This window comes from Nomascus leucogenys, chromosome 2, assembly GCF_006542625.1.
Source record: "Nomascus leucogenys isolate Asia chromosome 2, Asia_NLE_v1, whole genome shotgun sequence".
NCBI classification, from domain to species: Eukaryota; Metazoa; Chordata; class Mammalia; order Primates; family Hylobatidae; genus Nomascus; species Nomascus leucogenys.
In genome coordinates, this window is record NC_044382.1 from 37,512,035 (window position 1) to 37,536,120 (window position 24,086).

At 43.6% G+C, this 24,086-nt stretch overlaps 3 protein-coding genes across 5 annotated transcripts; all 3 read right to left on the minus strand.

Moving 5' to 3' along the window:
* Window positions 1–677: 677 nt before the first annotated feature.
* LOC100587746 (protocadherin beta-11) lies at window positions 678–5,319 on the minus strand. The gene has a single exon (XM_003266510.4). It carries the CDS (start codon window positions 4,916–4,918, stop codon window positions 2,525–2,527), a length of 2,394 nt encoding a protein of 797 aa, XP_003266558.2. The 5' UTR covers window positions 4,919–5,319; the 3' UTR covers window positions 678–2,524.
* A 4,046-nt stretch (window positions 5,320–9,365) lies between these two features.
* Window positions 9,366–23,836, minus strand: LOC100587407 (protocadherin beta-10). Of its 3 annotated transcripts, none has more exons than XM_030827670.1 (2): window positions 21,311–23,836; window positions 9,370–11,339 (listed from the first exon to the last, which is right to left on the minus strand). In XM_030827670.1, the coding sequence occupies exons 1-2, from the start codon at window positions 22,415–22,417 to the stop codon at window positions 10,050–10,052; spliced, it is 2,397 nt and encodes a 798-aa protein (XP_030683530.1). In that variant the 5' UTR covers window positions 22,418–23,836; the 3' UTR covers window positions 9,370–10,049. The 3 variants fall into 3 exon arrangements, with proteins under 3 accessions (XP_003266557.2, XP_030683530.1, XP_030683524.1); XM_030827664.1 differs by having other exon boundaries at window positions 9,370–10,190; window positions 20,162–23,836; XM_003266509.3 differs by lacking the exon at window positions 21,311–23,836 and having other exon boundaries at window positions 9,366–13,734.
* Window positions 15,243–18,202, minus strand: LOC100584387 (protocadherin beta-9). Its single transcript, XM_030827674.1, has one exon. The coding sequence runs from the start codon at window positions 17,672–17,674 to the stop codon at window positions 15,281–15,283; it is 2,394 nt and encodes a 797-aa protein (XP_030683534.1). The 5' UTR covers window positions 17,675–18,202; the 3' UTR covers window positions 15,243–15,280.
* Window positions 23,837–24,086: the final 250 nt, after the last annotated feature.

The window sequence follows — 24,086 nt, forward strand, 5'->3', positions numbered from 1 at the left end:
AAAACTAGCTAGGTGTGGTGGTGGGTGCCTGTAATCCCAGCTACTCGGGAGGCTGAGGCAGGAGAATCACTTGAACCCGGGAAGCAGAGGTTACAGTGAGCTGAGATCACACCACTGTATTACAACCTGGGTGACAGAGTAAGACTCTGTCAAAAAAAAAAAAAAAACTGTAACAATTTTATTGGGAGAATAGAAGAAAGGGAATGTACAGTGCTTATATTGGTTTACATTAGTTGGAAAGAAAGTTATATCTTGTTTTAAAAATACATAGCAAGAAATGATTAAAATGTAAAATGGAGTAGCAAGATTTAACAGCAAAAACATATCATTTAGAAGTATTGAGGTAATTCTAGAAGAAGCCACTCAATAGAAGGGGACTGGAAATTAAAGAAAATATTGTTTTTTTCTTTTCTTTTCTTTCTTTCTTTCTTTTTTTTTTTTTTTTTTTTTTTTTTTTGAGATGGAGTATCGCTCTGTCACCCAGGCTGGAGTGCAGTGGCAAGATCCTGGCTCATTGCAACCTCTGCCTCCTGGATTCAAGTGATTCTCCTGTCTCAGCCTCCTGAGTAGCTGGGATTATAGGTACACACCACCACACCCAGCTACTTCTTGTATTTTTTAGTGTAGATGGGGTTTCACTGTGTTGGCCAGGCTGGTCTTGAACTCCCAACCTCAGGTGACCCGCTCGCATCAGCCTTCCAAAGTGCCGAGATTACAGGCGTGATCTAACCCACCCAGCCAAACCACTGAGCCAGGCCTTGTTTTTCTTTCAACCTTTAGTTCACCTTGATTTTTACATTTGAAAATAATGAAATAAATTTACAAAATAAAAGGAAAAGTGAATATCTTTCCAACAGTCCACCAATATTCTCATCCCAAAATTATCAAAATGTTTTAATATTCCTATTTATTTTCATACAGTTTATTACATTTTGTTTGGATTATAAGACATGATCTCTCTCTCTCTCTCTATATATATATATATATATACACAAAAGTAAGCATTAAAAATATTAGCCAAGTAAGCGTAGTGTATTTAAGAAAATAGTACAAGCACAGTTATTATTGAAGTATAATATTAATCACAAAATAATATTTAATTTACCATGAGCACATTAATAATGAAATGTTTCTCTTTAAATGCTGTGATTTAGAACTAGATGATGTGGCTTTTTAAATGAATAAATAGAATGTTAGAATAAGGTTGGAAGGGCAGATATGACTTCTCCCATGAAGAAACTACAATACACAAGTGGTTAGGATCATAGGATGCAGACAGTGAAAAATACTAGGGGAGGCTGGGCATTTGAGGAAATGGGCACGGTGGCTCACGCCTGCAATCCCAGCTTTTTGGGAGGCTGAGGTGGGCAGATCACTGAGATCAAGAGTTAGAGACCAGCCTGACCAACGTGGTGAAACTCCATCTCTACTAAAAATGCAAAATTAGCTGGGTGTGGTGGTGCACCTGTAATCCCAGCTACTCTGGAGGCTGAGGCAGGAGAATCGCTTGAACCTGGGAGGCAGAGATTGCAGTGAGCTGAGATCACACCATTGCACTCCAGCCTGGGTGACAAGAGTGAAACATCGTCTCAAAAAAACAAAACAAAACAAAAAACCTAAGAGAAAAATCAAAGTCAGTTTTCTAGAATGAGAAATAATAATCAGTAAATTATTGTACACTTGGAAAGGATTAAAACCTTAAAATTATTCATTAGAAATGGATTAACTACCTGTTACTTAATACAAAAAGGATTTACAATGTTATTCACAATGATATGCAATACTTGAAAATTGAAAATAGGCCTGGCCGCCTGTAATCCCAGCACTTTGGGAGGCTGAGGGCAGTGCAACGCTTGAGCTCAGAAGTTAAAGACCAGCCTAAGAAATATGGTGACGATCCGTCTCTACAAAAAATACAAAAAGTAGCCGGGCATGGTGGCGCACGCCTGTAGTCCCAGCTACTTGGAGGCTGAGGTGGGCTGATCTCTTGAGCCCAGGAGGCAGAGGTTGCAGTGAGCTGAGATCCTGCCACTGACCTCCAGTCTGGGTGACTAAGATTCTGTATCAAAAAGGAAAAAAAAAAAAAAAAAAGGCCAGGCGCGGTGGCTCACACCTGTAATCCCAGCACTTTGGGAGGCCAAGGCGGGTGGATCATGAGGTCAAGAGTTTAAGACCAGCCTGGCTAACACGGTGAAACCCCGTCTCTACTAAAGATTAAAAAAAAAAAAAATTACCCGGGCGTGGTGGTAGGCGCCTGTAATGCCAGCTACTCGGGAGGCTGAGGCAGGAGAATTGCTTGAACCCGAGAGGCAGAGGTTGCAGTGAGCTGAGATCACACCATTGCACTCCAGCCAGGGCGACAGAACGAGATTCAGTCTCAAAAAAAAAAGGTGGGGGGAGAAAAGAAAAAATTAAAAATACAATTAGTTGTATTGCATAATAACGTAACTAGTTTAAAACTAAATAATGTTGATATGATTATATAAAACTAAAAAAGTATATGAAAATGTAAATAGCATTCTTACTAAAAATTAAATCCAAAGCTATTTCGAAAGGTGGGGTTTTCTTCACTATTCTTCCCAGGACCTTTTGCCTGGATATTAGGGATAACCGGTTTTAGGAACTTGAATTCATTTGTCCCGGAACCTCCCGTCAGACACACCTTGTACTGGTAGCTCTGGGACAGGGTCCCGGTGCCGCTCACGTCCACCAGATGTCCTGGAAAGGGGCCCTCGGGCACCGAGCAGCGACCCACAGAGGCCGCCCTGCTCCTCCAGCACAGCCGCACCGCCACGAACAGGAGCACCGAGAGGAGGAAGAGCGAAGACACCGAGGCCAACGCCACCACCAGGTAGACGGTGAGCGAGTCGGCCTGGGCCTGGGCCGGGGCAGCCTCCGGGAGCGGCAGGTAGGGCTGGGAGAAGCCGTCCACCAGGAGCACGTGCAGCGTGGCGTTGGCCGAGCGCGGAGGCTCGCCATTGTCCTTGACCAGCACCACCAGCCTGTGCTTGGCCGCGTCGCGCTCGCTCAGCAGCCTGGCGGTGCGCACCTCGCCATTGTGCGCCCACACGCCGAACAGCCCGGGCTCCGTGGCCTTGAGGAGCTGATACGACAGCCAGGCGTTCTGGCCCGAGTCGCCATCCACCGCCACCACCTTGGTCACCAGGTAGCCCGGCTGGGCCGCCCGGGGCACCAGCTCGGTGCAGGGCGCGGAGCCGTTCTGCAGCGGGTACAGCACGAAGGGCGAGTTGTCGTTGGCGTCCAGCACCAGCACGCGCACCAGCGCCTCGCTGCTCAGCGCCGGGGAGCCGCGGTCTGTGGCGCCCACGTGGAACTCGAACGCCTGCAGGGCCTCGTAGTCCAGGGACCTAAGGGCGAACAGGAGGCCGTTGTCTGTGTTGATGGAGACCAGGGAGGCGAGGGGCAGGTGCGGGTCCTGGGGCGGGAGTAGCGAGTAAGTGACCTGGGCGTTGGTGCCTGAGTCTCTGTCTGTGGCGCTGACACTGCCGATGTGCAGGGCGGGGCTGTTGTTCTCGCGGACGAACAGGGTGTAGGAGGTTTGGGTGAAGGCGGGGGCGTTGTCATTGACGTCGGAGACCAACACAGTTGTATTGTGCTCGGTTTTCAGCCTGGGTATCCCCAAGTCAGTGACGGTTACGGTGATATTGTACTCGGCTGTGCTCTCTCTATCCAGTGGTCTCTCTGTTTCCAACGTGTAGTAATTCTCAACTGAAGATTTTAGCACGAATGGGAGGTCTTCAGGAATGGAACAAACAATTCTTCCGTTGTCCCCAGAGTCTATATCTTTGATACTAAAAACCATAACCACGGTCTCTGGCGTATTTTCTGGGATTGGACTGGTAATTGATGACACAGTGATTTCAGGAGCATTGTCATTTACATCCATCACCTGAATTCTGACTGTAGATTTTCCAAAAAGTCCTCCCCCATCTGTGGCTTGAACGATTATCGAGTATGACTCAATCGTTTCGAAATCCAAAGGTGCTGCTAAAGTAATGTCTCCAGACTTTTGATGAATTTCAAATGTCTTGCGAATATCTTCTGAGGCATGGGATAAGGTATAGCATATTTCACCATTTCTTCCAGAGTCTAAATCCCAAGCTGAGACAGTCAAAACCAGCGAGCCAAGGATGCTATTCTCCGGAATCTTCACCTCATAAAAAGCCTGCTCAAACTCAGGGGAGTTGTCGTTAATGTCCACCACCACCACTTTGACCAAGGCAGTTCCAGACCTGGGAGGGGACCCGCCATCCAGAGCAGTGAGGATGAAACTGAGCTCCGGGCGCTCTTCATAATCCAGCTCCTTGTCCAGAACTAACTCGGGATATTTCCTATTGTCTGGATTGACTCTCATTTTAATGTGAAAATGAGAGTTGGGGCTTATTGTGTAGCTTTTTACAGCATTGATTCCTACATCTAAATCCTTCGCACTCTGTAGTAAGAACAGAGCACCAACAGGACTGTTCTCTGGGATTTCTAGGAGCATTTGTTTTTCCAAGAAGATGGGAGAGTGATCATTTATATCCCTGACCTGAAGCTCAATTTGTAAAAACTGCGTGGGGTTTTGCATTAACACCTGGAAATGTAGCACACAAGGCTCGATGGAACCGCAGAGCTCCTCCCTGTCTAGTGTTTCACTTAAGAGCAAATTCCCAGTGTTTATGTCCAGCTGCAAACGCTGTTTCTTATCATTAGAGACCACCCGAGCCCCCCGTGAGGACAGTTCTCTCACCTTCAGCCCCAGATCCTTTGCCAGATTGCCTACAAAACTCCCGCTCTGCATTTCCTCTGCCACGGAAAAGCTCCCAGTTTCAGAGCCCGCCTGAGACATTCCCAGCAAAACAAAGAGAAGCAGGACTTGCCTTATCTGCTGAGTGCATGCCCTTCCGTTCTCCATAGCTCCTTTCTTGTAGGCTTCTTGAAGAAAGGCTTCAGCTCTGGGGAACGCGTCTCTGACTTGTCCACCAAATCCTCTGTAGTCTAAGGATTTTAACCCTGTCGAATGGCTTCTAGGTCACCCTCGTGAAGGCTTGTTCTTTCTGTCTTCTGATTCTCTGTGTGCACTGGATATCAGTGCTCACAACGCCATCCAGTAAATATATTTTTCACGATGTTATCCTGCAGCGCCACCAAGTGTCTCCATAGATTTTCACAGTTTGGTGAAAGCTACCTAAATTCCATTCACTTATATGTCCTCCAGAAAAAAATATTGTTTTATTCATTGTGTTCAAGTGATTACAAATATATTGCACGTTCTGTAATAATTATTTCATATTCTCTTTAGTTTGATATGCTGTTAATATTCATCTTAAAGCATTTATCTTTCCCCATTCTCCACACAACAAAACGTGCTTAGTTGTGGTGAATACAGAAATACAAGATGTGATTCCTGGCCTCCAGTGGTTTGTAATCTTTCTGAGAAGATTGGAAACATAAAACAACAACAATATTATTAAGCTGTACAAAATTCTATCACTACTTGACTCTCCTTAGGTGGTAATGAAAAGGCAAAGTATACATGGGTCATTTTAGAAGTCCTCTCAGAGGACATGAAACTGGAATAACCATGAGATGGGACATACTTTGATAGTTATGATAGCACAAGAAGACATTCATATAGATTTCCTTGGTAGCAAGGAATTGTGAACTGCTAGAAAGTAAAGTAAGATATTGGGAGTACAACACATATGAGAATCCTTGATTTAGTTCCAGCTTCTCAAAAAATAATAAGTATACAAGCACAAGCATGTTAGTTTCATTTAAAGCAGGCTTATTTCTAAGACTGGCCTCCCTCAGTTTCCCAAGATTTATTCCAGCAACATCTATGGCTATCTGCTTTGTTTTTCAGCTCAAGAAGACAGAATGAGAGAGATTTTCTTCCTCAATAATAGAACAAAATCTTAGCCTTCATTCTGATTAGACCAACTGAGAGCACTTCATCCTGTTACTGAAGAAATCAGTGTCTCAAGACATATAGGATTAAAGGTAGAGATTTTAGTCCCAGAATCTAAAGACTCCATCTTTGACCATTTGTTTTAATCCAGTCAGAGATTGCCCCTTAAACTTGAGGTGGTTTCAGTCCTAGCCAAAGTGCATGGCTGCTACATAATGAGGGAGATAGCTGGAATAGGTGCTTGGAAACTACCAATGGTATCCACTATTAGACATCTCAAAGTACTTCAAGAATGGAGGATATCTAAGAAGCCTGCTTTTAAAAATGCTAATTGCAAATTACATTCATGAAAATGTGAACTAGATACATGGTTGAAAAATTATCAGTGCAGAAGAGTAGAAACTGAATAGTATGTGGATTGACTATACGATTATCCTTCCTTCTTCTTAACCCTGCTCTAAAATGACAGAAAAGTAATAAAAGGTATGAATTCACAAAGACTAAGAATACATAAGTGAATACACAAATTATTTGATGATAGAAAGCAGATGAAAGAGCAATTGACAGTAGTTCCAAGAAATGTCTAAAATAAAGTTCCTGCATTGGAGATACTAAAATTAAACTACTGGGTTTTCTCTATGTAATCCTAGTAGGTACCAGACTTGGAGGAACCAGGTGTATAAGAAGGTTGAAGTCAATTAAGGGCTTAAAAAAGAAGTTATTAGTTGAAAGTATGTATATAGGATAGTTGAATTCTCTGGTCTTTTCACCATCATACAGAGACAAGAAAATAACTGAGAGCCAGAGAATGGAAAGCTTATACTCTGGAGAAATTAGATTATATTCTGGAGAAACTATACTATCTCCAGTCTTGGAAACCCCAGGCAGAGCTGAGTGAAAGTAGGAGGTATGAAACTAAAGATAGGGAGATTAGGCAAAACACTGCCTTCTGTATAGTGAGACTCCTAGCCATGATACTCTCAGATTGTAGGACACAAGATATATGCCTGATATCTTCCCCATTGCACCCCAAAACATTGAATATTGTAGAATTCTATCCTGGGAAATATGAAAGGCACAGATAAAGACTTACATGTACTGATATGTGGGGGTTTCCCAAGGTAGTAGCTCCATCCTAGCATGGTTACATTAGAGTGAAGCCCTGTCATCCATACTCATGAAGGGTTGACTGTCAGCATTTGCTGTGTCATCATTCATATATATAATAAGACAGCCAAAGAAAACAAGACATTTGAGAAAATGCCTACAACATGAAATAAAAAGGCCAAAACTGTAATACTACTGCCACACACAAAAAGCAACAGGAGGGAATAGATATAATTCAGAAAACAAAAGAAAGCCTTTTAAAATATCTGATTAATATCCCCAGAGAAACAAAATGTAATAAGAGCTAACACTTATTGACTTTTTCTGAGTTCATTATTCCAGTGCCTCATTTGTATTTACCTAATTGATGTTAACAGTAACCCTATCAAGTATGTATTTAGATCTGGAAGACAAAGAATAGCTTAGGGCTTAAGTGCCCCTTACTAGCTATATAGCCTTAGGCAAATTCTTAACTTCCCTTTGATTCACTTGCAAGTTTAAAATAGGTATAATAATAACTCTTACTATATAATGCATTTTTAAAGAATAAATAGATTAATTATAGATGAAAGAAGATTTACATTTGCAAATTTGTAATAGGATGTTGTGAAAAACCAAAAGAGCTCTTAAAAATAAATATTTGCTATTCAAAAAGAAAAACTTAAATATGAAGATTGGATGATTAAATAAATTGTCTAATAAGTAGAACAAGAGATGGAAAAGAAGAAAAAAATTATAATTTAGAGTTTCAGAAAATCAACACAGGAGGTGCAATATTTAATGAGATTCTGGTTAAAGTGAGACCGTAGAAAACTCAATGGATAAATTATTACTAAAACATGACAAGAAAATTTCTCAGAACTTACAGTAAGAGTCTATACGTTAACAGGGTATGCCTGCAAGGCCAGATTAATAAATAAAATGCCTGTATTAAGGTCTTTTCAGATTACCAGGAAAAAGTTTTTCTTTTTTTTTTTTTTTTAGACAGAGTCTCACACTGTCACCCAGGCTGGAGTACAATGGCATGATCTCGGCTCACTGCAACCTCCACCTCCCGGGTTCAAGTGATTCTCCTGCCTCAGCCTCCTGAGTAGCTGGGACTACAGGCACACGACACCACACCTGGCTAATTTTTGTATTTTTAGTAGAGACAGGGTTTCACTATGTTAGCCAGGCTGGTCTCGAACTCCTGACCTTGTGATCTGCCCACCTTGGCCTCCCAAAGTGCTGGGATTACAGACGTGAGCCACTGTGCCCGGCCGGAAAAAGTTTTTCAATGCTTCCAGGGAAGGAGGTAAGAGAGAAGGACACAAAGAGAGGTGGAATAAAAATCAAGTCAGTCTTCTGAAGAAACTCGACATGCAATGAGTAAAAGAAACAGCTTGAGCTTTCAAAATCTGAGGGAAAATTATTTTCAAACTAGAATTTTATACCCAGTCAAACTATCAAGCAAATGAAAACAAACAAAAAGATGTCTTCACAATGTAAGGAGACAATTTTTTAAAAATCTCTTCTGCATTCATTTATATGAATGTCTTGAGAGATGTGTGCCAGCTGAATAAGAGAGTAAACTAAGAAAGAAGAGTATACTGGACCTTGTAAAAGTAGACTCATACAGGAAAGTATCGAAGGGAAAAAGTCCCAGGGTAACAGTCTATAGATTAACCAGTCTAAATGAAACAGAGGAAACTCAGGATGAAAGAGCTCCTGAAAATAAATGTCATTGACAGAGTATCTTAAAAATTGGAATATTTTTAAGGAGAAAATACATTCAAATGAAAGACATGGAAAAAAAAATAGAGGTACATAGAAAATAATGCAAGTATGAAATAACAATTACGGACTCTAGGAACCATACTTTTCAAGTATGGGAATGTAATTATAGTACAGTATACAAATGCATATTCTGAAGCACGTAGCAATATAGATAATAACTACTAATTTAAGAAACTGCAACATCTATATTGGGAGAATAGGAGAAAAAGAATTTGCAATGTTTGTATATGTTTGTTAGTTTGGAAATAAAGCTAAATGCTTTTCTATTCTGGAGAGAAATGGTTCAAATACAAAACAATATCAAGATATAGTATTATAAACATATTATTTATAAATATTGAGATCAATTCAAGAAGAAACCAAACTGTGGTAAGGGACTGGCAGAACAGCTAATTTAAAAAACTATAAAATGTTAGTTATATATAGTATATATTTTATGTATAGTAATATAAAAAAACTAATGAAACTTGTTTTGCATTCTAACCTTTAGTTCCTCTTGCTTATTAAAAATTTGGTATTTAAAATAAATTTGCAATATATAAATGAATATCTCCAGCAATCTCAAACACAAATTTCAAAATGTTTTATTTTTATTCATTTTCATGCAGATTATAATTTTATTTCAATTATAAGGCATAGTCTGTTTTATACATTAGCAAAAGTTAACATAAGAAAATATTGGCCAAGTGAAAGTAGCATGCTTAAAGATAAAATAATAAGTATATAAACTAAGGGTATTATTGATGTTCAGTATTGCTCACAATATGCTTGTTTTCATTTTGTCATGAGCATAGTAGTAGAGAAATATTTCTTTTTAAATACATGATGTAGAAATAAATGACATGGTTTTCAAACACGAATATATAGAATGTTAGAATGAGTTTGGAAATGTAGATATGCCTTCTTAAATAGAGCAAGTACACTATAGACAGAAGTGATTAGAATCATGAGATGCAAGCTCTGAAATGAATCAAAACCTCAGGTTTTTGTAATGAGATATAATAGTAATTAATTCCTTGGGCAGTTGGAAAGAATTAAAACCTTAACACTATCATTTAGAAAAAAATACTAATTAAATTAAACCCAGTTGTTATTAATGCAAAAAAATGATGAAACATTGTAAAACCACAGGGATATACTACTTGAAAATAATGCTTGAAGTTGCATAATAACTTAAATTTGAGATTTAAAGTAAACTAATAGAAACATGGCTATGTAACACACCAAAAGTACATGAAACTAAAAACAGAGTTTACTGAATATTAAATCCAAAGCTATCTCGGAAGGTGGAATTTTCTTCACTCTTCCTCCCAGGGCCCTGTGCCTGAATATCCGCAATAATTGGTTTGAAGAACTTGAACTCACTGGTCCCGGGGCCTCCCGTCAGACACACCTCATACTGGTAGCTCTGGGACAGGGTCCCGGTGCCGCTCACGTCCACCAGATGCCCTGGAAAGGGGCCCTCGGGCACCGAGCAGCGACCCACAGAGGCCGCCCTGCTCCTCCTGCACAGCCGCACCGCCACGAACAGGAGCACCGAGAGGAGGAAGAGCGAAGACACCGAAGCCAACGCCACCACCAGGTAGACGGTGAGCGAGTCGGCCTGGGCCTGGGCCGGGACAGCCTCCGGGAGCGGCAGGTAGGGCTGGGAGAAGCCGTCCACCAGGAGCACGTGCAGCGTGGCGGTGGCCGAGCGCGGAGGCTCGCCATTGTCCTTGACCAGCACCACCAGCTTGTGCTTGGCCGCGTCGCGCTCGCTCAGCAGCCTGGCGGTGCGCACCTCGCCATTGTGCGCCCACACACCGAACAGCCCGAGCTCCGTGGCCTTGAGCAACTGGTACGACAGCCAGGCGTTCTGGCCCGAGTCGCCGTCCACCGCCACCACCTTGGTCACCAGGTAGCCCGGCTCGGCCGCCCGGGGCACCAGCTCGGTGCAGGGCGCGGAGCCGTTCTGCAGCGGGTACAGCACGAAGGGCGAGTTGTCGTTGGCGTCCAGCACCAGCACGCGCACCAGCGCCTCGCTGCTCAGCGCCGGGGATCCGCGGTCTGTGGCGCCCACGCGGAACTCGAAGGCCTGCAGGGCCTCGTAGTCCAGAGACCTGAGGGCGAACAGGTGGCCGTTGTCCGCGTTGATGGAGACCAGGGAGGCGAGGGGCAGATGCAGGTCTTGGGGCGGCAGCAGCGAGTAGGTGACCTGGGCGTTGGTGCCTGAGTCTCTGTCTGTGGCGCTGACGCTGCCGATGTGCAGGGCGGGGCTGTTGTTCTCGCGGACGAACAGGGTGTAGGAGGTTTGGGTGAAGGCGGGGGCGTTGTCATTGACGTCAGAGACCAGCACGGTTATGTTGTACTCGGTTTTCAGCCTGGGTGTCCCCAAGTCAGTGACGGTGATGGTGATGTTGTACTCGGCTCTGATCTCTCTGTCCAGCGCGCCTTCTGTCATTAGGATGTAAAAATTCTCCACAGAAGGTTTTAGTAGGAATGGCAGATTCTCTTGAATGTAGCAAACCATCTTTCCATTTTCTCCAGAGTCTCTGTCATTAATCTTAAAAACAGCCAGTGCGGTCTCAGGAGAATTCTCAGCAACAGAGTTGGAAAATGATGATACGATCAGTTCAGGGGGATTGTCATTGGTGTCCAATACTTCCACTAAAACCCTACATCTTGCAGAAAGGCCTCCACCGTCCATTGCCTGTATATTTATTTTGTAAGAATTTACTAACTCATAATCAAGCAATTCTCTGAGGAAGATTTCCCCAGAAAAAGGATTGATTTGAAAGGTTGTTCGGATATTTTCTGAGGCATCAAAAAATGAATAGGATACTTCTGCGTTGACTCCAGAGTCTACATCTTCTGCCGATACCTTAACAATAAGGAACCCAATGGGGCTGTTTTCTGGAGCCTGGGTCTCATACAGAGCCTTGGCAAATTGTGGGGCATTGTCATTGACGTCCAAGACAACGACGCGTACAGTGGAGGTCCCAGACCTGGATGGAGACCCACCATCCAGCGCTGTGAGGGTTAAGCTGAGCTCTCCCTGCTCCTCCCGATCTAGTGCTTTGTCCAACACTAGCTCTGGATATATCATGCCTTCATCACTGCCACTAATATTAATATGGAAAAAAGAGTTGGGGCTGATTGTGTAGTTTTGGATACCGTTAAGTCCTCCATCTGGATCCTGTGCTCTTTCTAGTCGAAATGCTGTCCCTTCAGCTGTATTTTCTGATATTTTTAAGACCGTTTCTTTGTCCTGAAATACTGGCGAGTGATCATTTATATCCCTGACTCTCAGCTCAGCCCGGTAAATCTGAAAGGGATCATCCATTAAAATTTGGAAATACAACATACAGGGCTCTTTAGGGCCACACAGCTTCTCTCGGTCCAGTTTCTCATTTGTGAGCAAATTCCCAGTATGTGAATCCAGGAGCAGGTATTGTTTGTTATCATCAGAAACCACCCTGGTTCCCCTTGCAGCCAGCTCCCCCTCTGCTAGTCCCAGATCCTTTGCCAGATTGACCACAAAGGATCCTCTCTCTGTTTCCTCAGTCACCGAATAACGTCCAAACCCGGAACCTGCCAAGGACACTCCCCAAAAAAGAAAAAGAAACAGGACTTGCCTTTGTCTTGGGAAGTACAACTCTCTGACTGCCATAGCTGCTGCATACGTTATTTCCTAGTTGGTTACAGCCACCGCTCCCAGCGTAAAAGAACAGCAGTAGGAAACCCTGCACCTACGCCGTGTAGCCCAGGGGTCTTTTTTGTCCTTTTCCTTTCCCAATCTTTGGCAGCTAAAGCTTCTCTTTTAAGTTCGTCTGTCCGTGTCTTCCTTTATTAGTGACTTGCATAGCATCCTCAGAGCAATTCCCAAACCGTCTCTTTAGCCTGCAGCGCCACCGTGTGGCCTCCACCAGATTTCAGTAGTTGTACCCATTTGTGTGTGTGTATTCAGACAATTTTCCTTTAGTGCCTCATTTAAATTTTTCATGTTTGTTTTCGTTTGTCTTGTAAAAATTAATGTTGAGACACAGAAATAGTCACATTGTTGAGATTCTTCAATTCTTTTTGGGAAAAGTTAAAAATTCAACACTTGAAAATGTTTCTAGCAATAACTCTGTCCACCTCACTGTGCTAAATTTAGCGCTCTACTAGTCCTTTCATCTCAGACACAACTCTCATACAATGTCAAGAACCAAAGGGAAAATGTTGGTGACATCTGGGATCACCAAAGTAACAGAAGATTTTACTTTTCCAGAAATATCGGGCATAAGAACACCAAAACAGACAAAGAAAATTTGTTTCACACCTTCCTCAACAAACTTCTTCAAAATCTCATCACACTGATTAAGGAGATCATCACTCTGTAATCCTGTATGATGCATTTAAGCTGTTCCTCCTCTATTCTCTCGTAAAAACTTGTGTATACCACTATGATTGCCCTGCAAATATTATTGCTTCTTAATTCATGCTAGTCTATTTCTTCTTCAATGTGTGGGCTATTTAAGGATAGGAACTATGTCCTAATCATCTGTGAGTGACAAATCAGACAAGCAATAAATACTGCCTGTATTAGGACATGCATAAATAAACTCAGGTGGGTAGAACCTGAAACGTTTTTCAGTGCCTTTCAATTCCTACCACTTGAAAGTTTTTTTCTTTCATTTACTCTTTGCAATTTCTGTTTCCTTACTTTCACTTGTCTTTGTTTTTCTTGTATTAGCTTTAAAGTAACTTACAGGGTTAAATAAGAGATTGATCCTTATTTTAAGGTCCCCTCTTAATTGAAATTTAGCAGGATCTAACTTCTCTGCACCAAATAAAGGGAGGTAAAGAATAGACCACAATAACACCTATCTTAACACTATTTAAATTAAGAACAGCATTATAGTGTCTTTTTTCATAGAATTTTCTTCAAAGGTCTTTTTAAATTATTTTATATTTTATTTTATTTTGGTGGAGTTTTGCTCTTGTTGCCCAGGCTGGAGTGCAATGGTGCAATCTCGGCTCACCACAACTTCCACCTCCTGGGTTCAAGCGATTCTCCTGCCTCAGCCTCCCGAGTAGCTGGGATTACAAGCATGTGCCACCATGCCTGGCTAATTTTGTATTTTTAGTAAAGATGGGGTTACTTCGTGTTGGTCAGGCTGGTCTCGAACTCGCGACCTCAGGTGATCTGCCTGCCTCGGCCTCCCAAAGTGCTGGGCTTACAGGCATGAGCAACTGAGCCCTGCCTCAAAGACCTTATGTCTAGAAAGAAGTTCTATTTTTTCTATAATAGGCAGGTGAAATAGATTAAGTCAAGGAATGTTGTGGAGGAAAAGGCTAGACACTACCAATAACACTCTAATAGTTGAATATAAAAGCCGCACAATATAAACCTCTACTTTGTGATTGCTATTGTTTTTTCAACTGGATGGCACTGAGCTATTAGCCATTAAAAATTTAACAGGAACCTCAGGAACCTCTGATTTGTTTATACAGAATTAAAAGGAGCAAATTAAATATTTTCACATGATCCTATAGAATGACTAAATTTTTTCTTTTTTTTCTTTTTTTTTTTTGGTTCCCAAACTAAAGCCCATTTACACACGCTCAATGTCTTGCAGTGGCTTTTCTTCTAAGGCTGATTAGAGGTTTATTTATCATATCGCTTACAGTAGAAACATTATATTTCAAATAGAGAACTATCAATGCCGGGAAAGTAGAACTTTAAAATAAAAGGTAAAGTTTAAGAAAATTATTGTAGGCTGAGTGCGGTGGCTCACGCCTGTAATCCCAGCAATTTGGGAGGCTGAGCGGGGTGAATCACGAGGTCAAGGACAGACCATCCTGGCCACCATGGTGAAACCCGTCTCTACTAAAAATACAAAAATTAGCCGGACGTGGTGACATGCAACTGTAGTCCCAGATACTCCGGAGGGTGATGCAGGAGAATCGCTTGAACCTGGGAGCCGGAGGTTGCAGTGAGCCGAGATCGCGCCACTGCACTCCAGCCTGGGCGACCAAGAGAGACTCCGTCTCAAAAAACAAAAAACAAAAAACAAAAAAAAACAGTTGTAATAAACAAAGATGGCAAACCAATAAGAACACCGGTTTCAAAAGAAAAATAGAAGAAATATCAAATAGTAAAAGCACATATTACATGCAGCAGATTATTTTAACAAGTAAAAAGTTTTAGGAAAAGAAGAACTAATGAATAACGTAGAGGCAATGAATTTAAAGTCAATAAAGACATTTAAAACGAGCAAAAAAAATTTTTAAATGATATCAAGTTTGAAAAATAATCTATTTCACTCATGGGATTCTAGTAAGATATGCCTCATCAGGACACAAAATAAGAAAAAGTTAACTTGTGAAGTTAAGCATAATACGCAAAGTTGAAGATGAATCAAACAAAAAATAGTACCTTCTTTCTGGTGGGCATACACAATTTAGTTAGCCAACAAGACTATATTAAAGAAGTAAATGTCTTTATTAAATGGGTTCCTTTCAATAATTAAATCCAAAGCTATTGCGGAGAGTAGAATTTTCCTCTATTTCTTTCCCACCGCTTTGGGGAGGGAGGTGGGGGGTAATTGGCTTCAAGAACTTGAACTCGCCGGTCTCTGAACCTCCAGTCAGACACACCTCGTACTGGTAGCTCTGAAACAGGGTCCCGGTGCCGCTCACGTCCACTAGATGCCCTGGAAAAGGACCCTCGGGCACCGAGCAGCGACCCACAGAGGCCGCCCTGCTCCTCCTGCACAGCCGCACCGCCACGAACAGGAGCACCGAGAGGAGGAAGAGCGACGACACCGAGGCCAACGCCACCACCAGGTAGACGGTGAGCGAGTCGGCCTGGGCCTGGGCCGGGGCCGCCTCCGGGAGAGGCAGGTAGGGCTGGGAGAAGCCGTCCACCAGGAGCACGTGCAGCGTGGCGGTGGCCGAGCGCGGAGGCTCGCCATTGTCCTTGACCAGCACCACCAGCCTGTGCTTGGCCACGTCACGCTCGCTCAGCAGCCTGGCGGTGCGCACCTCGCCATTGTGCGCCCACACGCCGAACAGCCCGGGCTCCGTGGCCTTGAGCAGCTGGTACGACAGCCAGGCGTTCTGGCCCGAGTCGCCGTCCACCGCCACCACCTTGGTCACCAGGTAGCCCGGCTCGGCCGCCCGGGGCACCAGCTCGGTGCAGGGCGCGGAGCCGTTCTGCAGCGGGTACAGCACGAAGGGCGAGTTGTCGTTGGCGTCCAGCACCAGCACGCGCACCAGCGCCTCGCTGCTCAGCGCCGGGGAGCCGCGGTCTGTGGCGCCCACGCGGAACTCGAACGCCTGCAGGGCCTCGTAGTCCAAAGACCTGAGGGCAAACAGGTGGCCGTTGTCCGCGTTGATGGAGACCAGGGAGGCGAGGGGCAGATGCAGGTCTTGGGACGGCAGCAGCGAGTAGGTGATCTGGGCGTTGGTGCCTGAGTCTCTGTCTGTGGCGCTGACACTGCCGATGTGCAGGGCGGGGCTGTTGTTCTCACGGAGGAACAGGGTGTAGGAGGTTTGGGTGAAGGCGGGGGCGTTGTCATTGACGTCGGAGACCTGCAGGGTTATGCTGTGCTCGGTTTTCAGCCTGGGTGTCCCCAAATCAGTGACGGTGATGGTGATGTTGTACTCAGCTTTGCTCTCTCTGTCCAGTGCACCTTCAGTCATTAGGATGTAAAAATTGTCAACAGACGGTTTCAGAAAAAAAGGCAGATTATCTTGAACATAGCAAATTGTCTTTCCATTGTCTCCAGAGTCTCTGTCTTTAATCTTAAAAACAGCCAATACTATCCCAGGAGAGTTTTCGGCAACAGAGTTGGAAAGTGATGATATGATCAGTTCAGGAGGATTGTCATTGGTATCTAATACTTTAATCAAAACTGTACATCTTGCAGAAAGGCCTCCACCGTCCATTGCCTGTATATTTATTTTGTAAGAATTTACTAACTCATAATCAAGCAATTCTCTGAGAAAGATTTCCCCAGAAAAAGGATTGATTTGAAAGGTTGTTAAAATATCTTCAGAAGCATCAAAAAATGAATAGAATACTTCTGCATTGACTCCTGAGTCTACATCTCCTGCAGACACTTTAACAATAAGGGACCCTACTGGACTGTTTTCTGGAGCCTGGGTCTCATACACAGCCTTGGCAAATTGTGGGGCATTGTCATTGACGTCCAAGACCACAATGCGTACAGTGGAGGTCCCAGATCTGGGTGGAGACCCACCATCCAGCGCTGTGAGGGTTAAGCTGAGCTCTCCCTGCTCCTCCCGATCTAGTGCTTTGTCCAACACTAGCTCTGGATATATCGTGCCTTCATCACTGCCACTAATATTAATATGGAAAAAAGAGTTGGGGCTGATTGTGTAGTTTTGGATACCGTTAAGTCCTCCATCTGGATCCTGTGCTCTTTCTAGTCGAAATGCTGTCCCTTCAGCTGTATTTTCTGATATTTTTAAGACCATCTCTTTGTCCCGAAACACTGGCGAGTGATCATTTATATCCCTGACTCTCAGCTCAGCCCGGTAAATCTGAAAGGGATCATCCATTAAAATTTGGAAATACAACATACAGGGCTCTTTAGGGCCACACAGCTTCTCTCGGTCCAGTTTCTCATTTGTGAGCAAATTCCCAGTATGTGAATCCAGGAGCAGGTATTGTTTGTTATCATCAGAAACCACCCTGGTTCCCCTTGCAGCCAGCTCCCCCTCTGCTAGTCCCAGATCCTTTGCCAGATTGACCACAAAGGATCCTCTCTCTGTTTCCTCAGTCACAGAATAACGTCCAAACCCGGAACCTGCCAAGGACACTCCCCAAAAAAGAAAAAGAAACAGGACTTGCCTTTGTCTTGGGAAGCTGAACCCCCTGGTCTTCATAGCTGCTTCTTTCCTCAATGTCAGTCTCAATCACACTGTCCCAGCACAAATAGCAATCGCAAACCCAGACTTATGTGTACCAGAGATCTAGGGTTTTTAATTTTTCGTTTCCCGGTCAGGGGCTCGACAGCTCTTCTTCTCAGCCCATCTGTCTCAACGTTTCCTTTTTGTCAAGGACTTCCGTAGCCTTCTGGTCAATTTTGTTCTTCCATCTCTTTAGTCTGCAGCGCCACCTTGTGGCTTCCAACACAAGTCAAATGGCTGTGCCCAATTCTTGTGTTTATATAAAAATTCTTCATTGCTTCATGCAAAAAGTTAAAAATTGAACAGTTCAAAAAACGTTTCTAGCAGTAACCCTGTTCAACTCTGTGTTAGATTTAGCTGTGTACTAGGTCTTTCGCCTCTGACACGACTCTTATGCAAACAAAGGGAAAATTGTGGGTGCCTTCTGGAACCACCAAAATAATCGATTTCACTTTCTCAAAAACTTTGGGCATAGGAACACCAAAAATTAACAACAACCAAAAAAACTTGTTTCACATCTTCGTCAACAAATTTCTTCAAGATCTCAGATTGCCTAACTAGAATCACCGCTCTGTAGTCCAGAACCAGGCATTTAGGCTGTCTCTCCACTGTGCTTCTCTAAAACTTATGCATACAACTATGCTTACTCCATAAATATGTTTAGGCCGGTTTGCCCCTTCATCAACGTGTGAACTACTTGAGAACAAATGTGTCTTAGTCATCTGCGGTTGGCAAATTAGCCACTCAGTAAATGCTTGCTATATTAAGGCATGCATAAATAAACTAGTGAGTAGGACATGAAACAACATTCAGTGCCTTTCGATCTCTGCGATTTGAAAGTTGTTTTATTTAATTTACTCATACTTTGCAATTTGTTTTTTTTTTTTCTTAGATTAGCTTTAAAGTTACTTGCAGAATTAAAGAAGGGACTGACCTTTATTTTCAGGTCCCTTTTATTGGAAATCTAGTAGGCCCTAATTTCTCTGAACCAAATAAGGGGAGGTAAAGAACAGATCAAACTAACACCTATCCTAACACTATTGAAAGTGAAAACAAATTATTAAATCTGACTCACATAGAATTTTATTCAAAGGCCTAATATCTAGAAAGAAGCTCAACTTTTCACATAATAAACAAGAAATACAGATTAAACATAGGGATGTTTTACAGAGAAAGGGCTAGATACCACCAATGTATACTATGATGAATATAAAAGCCAAACCATGTAAATATCTCCTTGATAAGTTATTTTTTCCAATTTAATGAGATTCAGTTGTTTGCCACGAAAAATATAACAGGGACCTCTGATTTTTTAAGTCAGTAATAGAAAGAATAAATTATTAAATATTTTTACATAATACCTTTGCTTTTTGTCTACAAACACAAACACATTTACACATACTGAATGTCTTACAATGGCTTCTCTTTATTTTTAGATAAGGCTGGTTAAAGATTTCTCATATCACTTACAATAGGAATATTATATTTTATTTAGGGAGATATCAATACAGGGAAAATAGAACTTTTTTTAAAACGGTAACTTTACGAGACTCAGTCTTAAAAAAAAAATAAAACTTTGGATGGGCACATTGGCTTATGCCTGTAATCCCAGAATTTTGGGAGGCTGAGGAGGGAGGATGCCTTGAGCCCAGGAGTTCAAGATCAGCCTGGGCAACCTGGCAAAATCCCATCTCAGCAAAAGATTAGCCAGGCATAGTGGCATGCACCTGTAGTCCAAGCTACTTGGGAGGCTGAAGTGGGAGGATCCTTTGAGCCCAGGAGGCAGAAGTTGCAGTGAGCCAAGATTGTGCCACTGCACACCAGCCTGGGTGACAGAGTAAGGCCCTGTCTAAAAAAATAAAAAAAAAAAAAAGAAAAGAGAGAAAGAAACTTTAAGAAAAGTATTATACGAAAATTGAGCTTGAACCCAACAAGACTACCAATTTCGAAAGGAAAATAGACAAAAGAAATGTAACAGAGGAAATATGCCTAATACATGCAACAAGTTATTTTAACACTTGAGGTTCTAGGAAACTGAAAACTAACATGAAAAACAGAGCAAAAAATGAATAGGAAGTAAATAAAATATAAAGACGAAAAAATTTTAAATGACATCAACTTTGAAGATAAAGTCTATTTTGTTAATTGGGATTCTATATGCAACACGTCTTTGGGTAAATATAAGGAAAAGGGAAACTGGAATTAACAACATAATTTGAACTAACAATCAGAGAAAAATAACACCATATTGGTGGTGGTGAGCATGAACAATTTAATCAACAAGACAATCATAAGAAGTTAAGAAATTTATCAAATGGATTCCTATCAATAATTAAATCCAAAGCTATTGTGATGGGTGGAATTTTAATCTATTTCTTTCTTAGTGCCCTAAGGCGGGAAGTTGGGGATAATCGGCTTCAGGAATTTGAACTCATTTGTTTCTGAGCCTCCTGTCAGACACACCTCATACTGGTAGCTCTGGGACAGGGTCCCGGTGCCGCTCACGTCCACCAGATGCCCTGGAAAGGGGCCCTCGGGCACCGAGCAGCGACCCACCGAGGCCGCCCTGCTCCTCCTGCACAGCCGCACCGCCACGAACAGGAGCACCGAGAAGAGGAAGAGCGAAGACACCGAGGCCAAAGCCACCACCAGGTAGACGGTGAGCGAGTCGGCCTGGGCCTGGGCTGGGGCCACCTCCGGGAGCGGCAGGTAGGGCTGGGAGAAGCCGTCCACCAGGAGCACGTGCAGCGTGGCGGTGGCCGAGCGCGGTGGCTCGCCATTGTCCTTGACCAGCACCACCAGCCTGTGCTTTGCCGCGTCGCGCTCGCTCAGCAGCCTGGCGGTGCGCACCTCGCCATTGTGCGCCCACACGCCGAACAGCCCGGGCTCCGTGGCCTTGAGCAGCTGGTACGACAGCCAGGCGTTCTGGCCCGAGTCGCTGTCCACCGCCACCACCTTGGTCACCAGGTAGCCCGGCTCGGCCCCTCGGGGCACCAGCTCGGTGCAGGGCGCGGAGCCGTTCTGCAGCGGGTACAGCACAAAGGGCGAGTTGTCGTTGGCGTCCAGCACCAGCACGCGCACCAGCGCCTCGCTGCTCAGCGCTGGGGACCCGCGGTCTGCGGCGCCCACGCGGAACTCGAACGCCTGCAGGGCCTCGTAGTCCAGAGACCGGAGGGCGAACAGTTGGCCGTTGTCCGCGTTGATGGAGACCAGGGAGGCGAGGGGCAGGTGCGGGTCCTGGGGCGGCAGCAGCGAGTAGCTGACCTGGGCGTTGGTGCCTGAGTCTCTGTCTGTGGCGCTGACACTGCCGATGTGCAGGGCGGGGCTGTTGTTCTCGCGGACGAACAGGGTGTAGGAGGTTTGGGTGAAAGCGGGGGCGTTATCATTGACATCTGATATCTGCACTGTTATGTTGTGCTGCGTTTTCAGCCTTGGAGTCCCCATATCTGTGACGGTGAGGGTGATATTATATTCAGCCCTTGCTTCTCTGTCGAGTGCTCTCTCCGTTACCAAGCTGTAAAAGTTCTTGACTGAAGGTTTTAGAAGAAAGGGAAGGTCTTCCTGAATGGAGGAAATCGTCTTCCCATTGTTTCCGGAGTCAGGATCTGAAACGCTGAAAACAGCAACTACTATCTCAGGCGAGTTCTCTGGGATGGGGCTGGTGAGTGCAGACATGGTCACCTGTGGGGGATTGTCATTCACATCCACCACCTGCAGGAGAAGAGTGCACTTTCCTGAAAGACCTCCCCCATCTGTGGCTTTGATGTCCACTTCATAAGACGTAACCGTTTCGAAATCTACCTGTTTACTCAGTCGAATTTCCCCTGTCATAGGATTTACCTCCAAAGTTTTACTAATATCCTCTGAAGGCTGAAAGAGTGTGTATGATATTTTCCCATTGGCTCCGCTGTCTAAATCCCTGGCGGAGACGGTGGCAACCAGGGAGCCAAGAGGGCTGTTCTCTGGAATCTGAGCTTTGTAGATGGGCTGCTCAAACTCAGGGGCGTTATCATTGATGTCCACCACTTCAATGCGGACCTGAGCAGTTCCAGATCGCGATGGAGAGCCGCCATCCAACGCTGTCAGGGTTAATTTTAGTTGAGGCTCCTCCTCCCTATCCAGCTCTTTATCCAACACTAGCTCAGGATATTTCCTGCCATCATTGCGTTCTCTGGTTAGAACCCCAAAATGGGAATTTGGGCTGATTTTATAGTTTTGAACATTATTGCTTCCTACGTCCAAGTCCAAAGCATAATTCAGAGGGAACTCAGTTCCTGGAGGACTGTTTTCCGGTATTTTTAGAATCATTTCCTTCTCAGTGAACATGGGAGAATAGTCATTTACATCTATCACCCTCAGTTCAGCCTGAAATATTTCTAAAGGTTTTTCCATTAACACTTGGAAATGTAGTATGCAAGGCTCAGTGGGACCGCATAGCTCCTCTCGATCTAGCTTCTCATTTATGAGCAAATCCCCAGTTTGAACCTTGAGCTGCAAATGCTGTTTGTTCCCCTGGGAAATGATCCTGGCTTTGCGGGTGGACATCTCTGTCAACCCCAACCCCAGGTCTTTTCCTAGGTTTGCCACAAAAGAGCCTCTCTCCGTTTCTTCCACTACGGAATAGGACCCCAACTCGGCGCCCGCCCCAGACAAGCTCAGCAAAACAAAGAAAACAAGGACTTGCCTTTGTCTCCGATTGTGCATCCATCCAATCTCCATTGCTTTTTCTTGAAAAGTTGGTTCACAGAAGCTTCATGTATCCCCAGGATCCTAGTAGCACGGTTTTGCACTCCAGAATGTCAGAACCAAGCAGCCCAATGCTGTCTTAAAAAGGTTTCACACTCGCGTTTGCTCTGGCTCAGCTATTCTTTTGCTTCCAGGCTTTGGGAAACCGTTTGCTGGATCCTGGAGCTGCGCAGGCAATTCTATGTTCCGTCATCTTAACCTGCAGCGCCACCACGCGTTCTCACTGAGTCTTTTATTCTGGTTGAATATTGGAGGCAAAATACTTCTAAACGTACTGAATAGACTATGTAATATAAAACACTGAGTTCTATTTTCATGTGACTTTCGTGTGTACAGATGGAGCTCTGTGATGTTGTACAGGGAGGAGCACAAAGAGAAGACTGTCATTTATGTTATTGACTGTTTAATGCTGTTGAGATTAATGATTAAATAAAATTCAATGAACATTTAACCAGAGATAGAATATACACTTAGGAGCAAAATGTTTCTGAAGTAACATGAGAACAGTTTCACAAGTACATCTTTTTCATGGTACCTATATAGACACTATGAGTAGACACTGCAAAATTGCAATCAGTGGTAGTTCTAAAGAGTATTTAACAATTGCTTTATTAAAGAATAAATTACTTCCTTTTCTTTCTGACACCTAACCCTGAGAACTGTGAGTTTTTACAACTTTCAAGTTATTGGAAAATTCATTCCCAAACAGGCAAATCTCAAGGTTGGGTCTGCAACACTTTTGGATTCCCCCCACCCTTTTTTCATTTCAATGGCTTTTAATATATTCAGAGGTGTGCATCCGCCATCACAATTTTAAAACATTTTCATCTCAAGAGAAAGCTTACCTCTTTTAATTATCACCATACCCCTCTCCCATCCCACTTATAAACGTGTGTGTGTGTGTGTGTGTGTGTGTGTGTAGGTTAACCGAAAAAGACTGAAGAAAGAGAATAAGAAATTCAAGAAATGCAACTATAGGTTAACTCTACTTCCTACTTAGACTCATTTCTTTAATAATGGATATGGCATGTAGAGAAGGTACAGGACTATAAATCAGGTTAATTCGCTCATCATAAAGTTCATTTGTAGTATCTGTCCCAGCATACTTAGAGCTTCGATAAGAACATGGGTATATTTGTGCAGAGTAGTATAAACAAACTATAAACTAAAACTTGTATTTTCACATGAGAGTTTAGTTCATGGAGTAGGAGTAGGAATAACATAAATTTCATTTCCTTAGTTAGAAAAACAATGCTATCAGTTAATGCCTGACCATATAGCATATTGGTTAGACTTAGATTATATTTCAAATTTTTACCTTTATTACTTCAGAATTATAAGAAAGTTAATCGTTTTTTGCCAGGGGGATGAGGTCTCACTCTGTCACCCAGCCTGGAGTGCAATGGCACAATCTTGGTTCACTGCAGTCTCTGTCTCCTGGGCTCAGGGGATCCTCTTACCTCAGCCTCCTGAGTAGCTGGGACTACAGGTTCACAATCACACCTGGCTACTTTTTGTATTTTTGTTAGTGTCAGTGTTTTGCCCCATTGCCCAGGCTGGTCTCGAACTACTGAGCTCAAAGGGTTCAGCTTGCCTCAGCCTCTCAAAGTGTTGTGATTACAGGTGTGAGCCACTGCTCACA

Bases quoted from the DNA above. Each gene is read 5' to 3' on its own strand.
- LOC100587746 (XM_003266510.4), bottom strand. From the start codon at position 4,918: ATGGAGAACGGAAGGGCATGCACTCAGCAGATAAGGCAAGTCCTGCTT.
- LOC100587407 (XM_003266509.3), bottom strand. From the start codon at position 12,446: ATGGCAGTCAGAGAGTTGTACTTCCCAAGACAAAGGCAAGTCCTGTTT.
- LOC100584387 (XM_030827674.1), bottom strand. From the start codon at position 17,674: ATGAAGACCAGGGGGTTCAGCTTCCCAAGACAAAGGCAAGTCCTGTTT.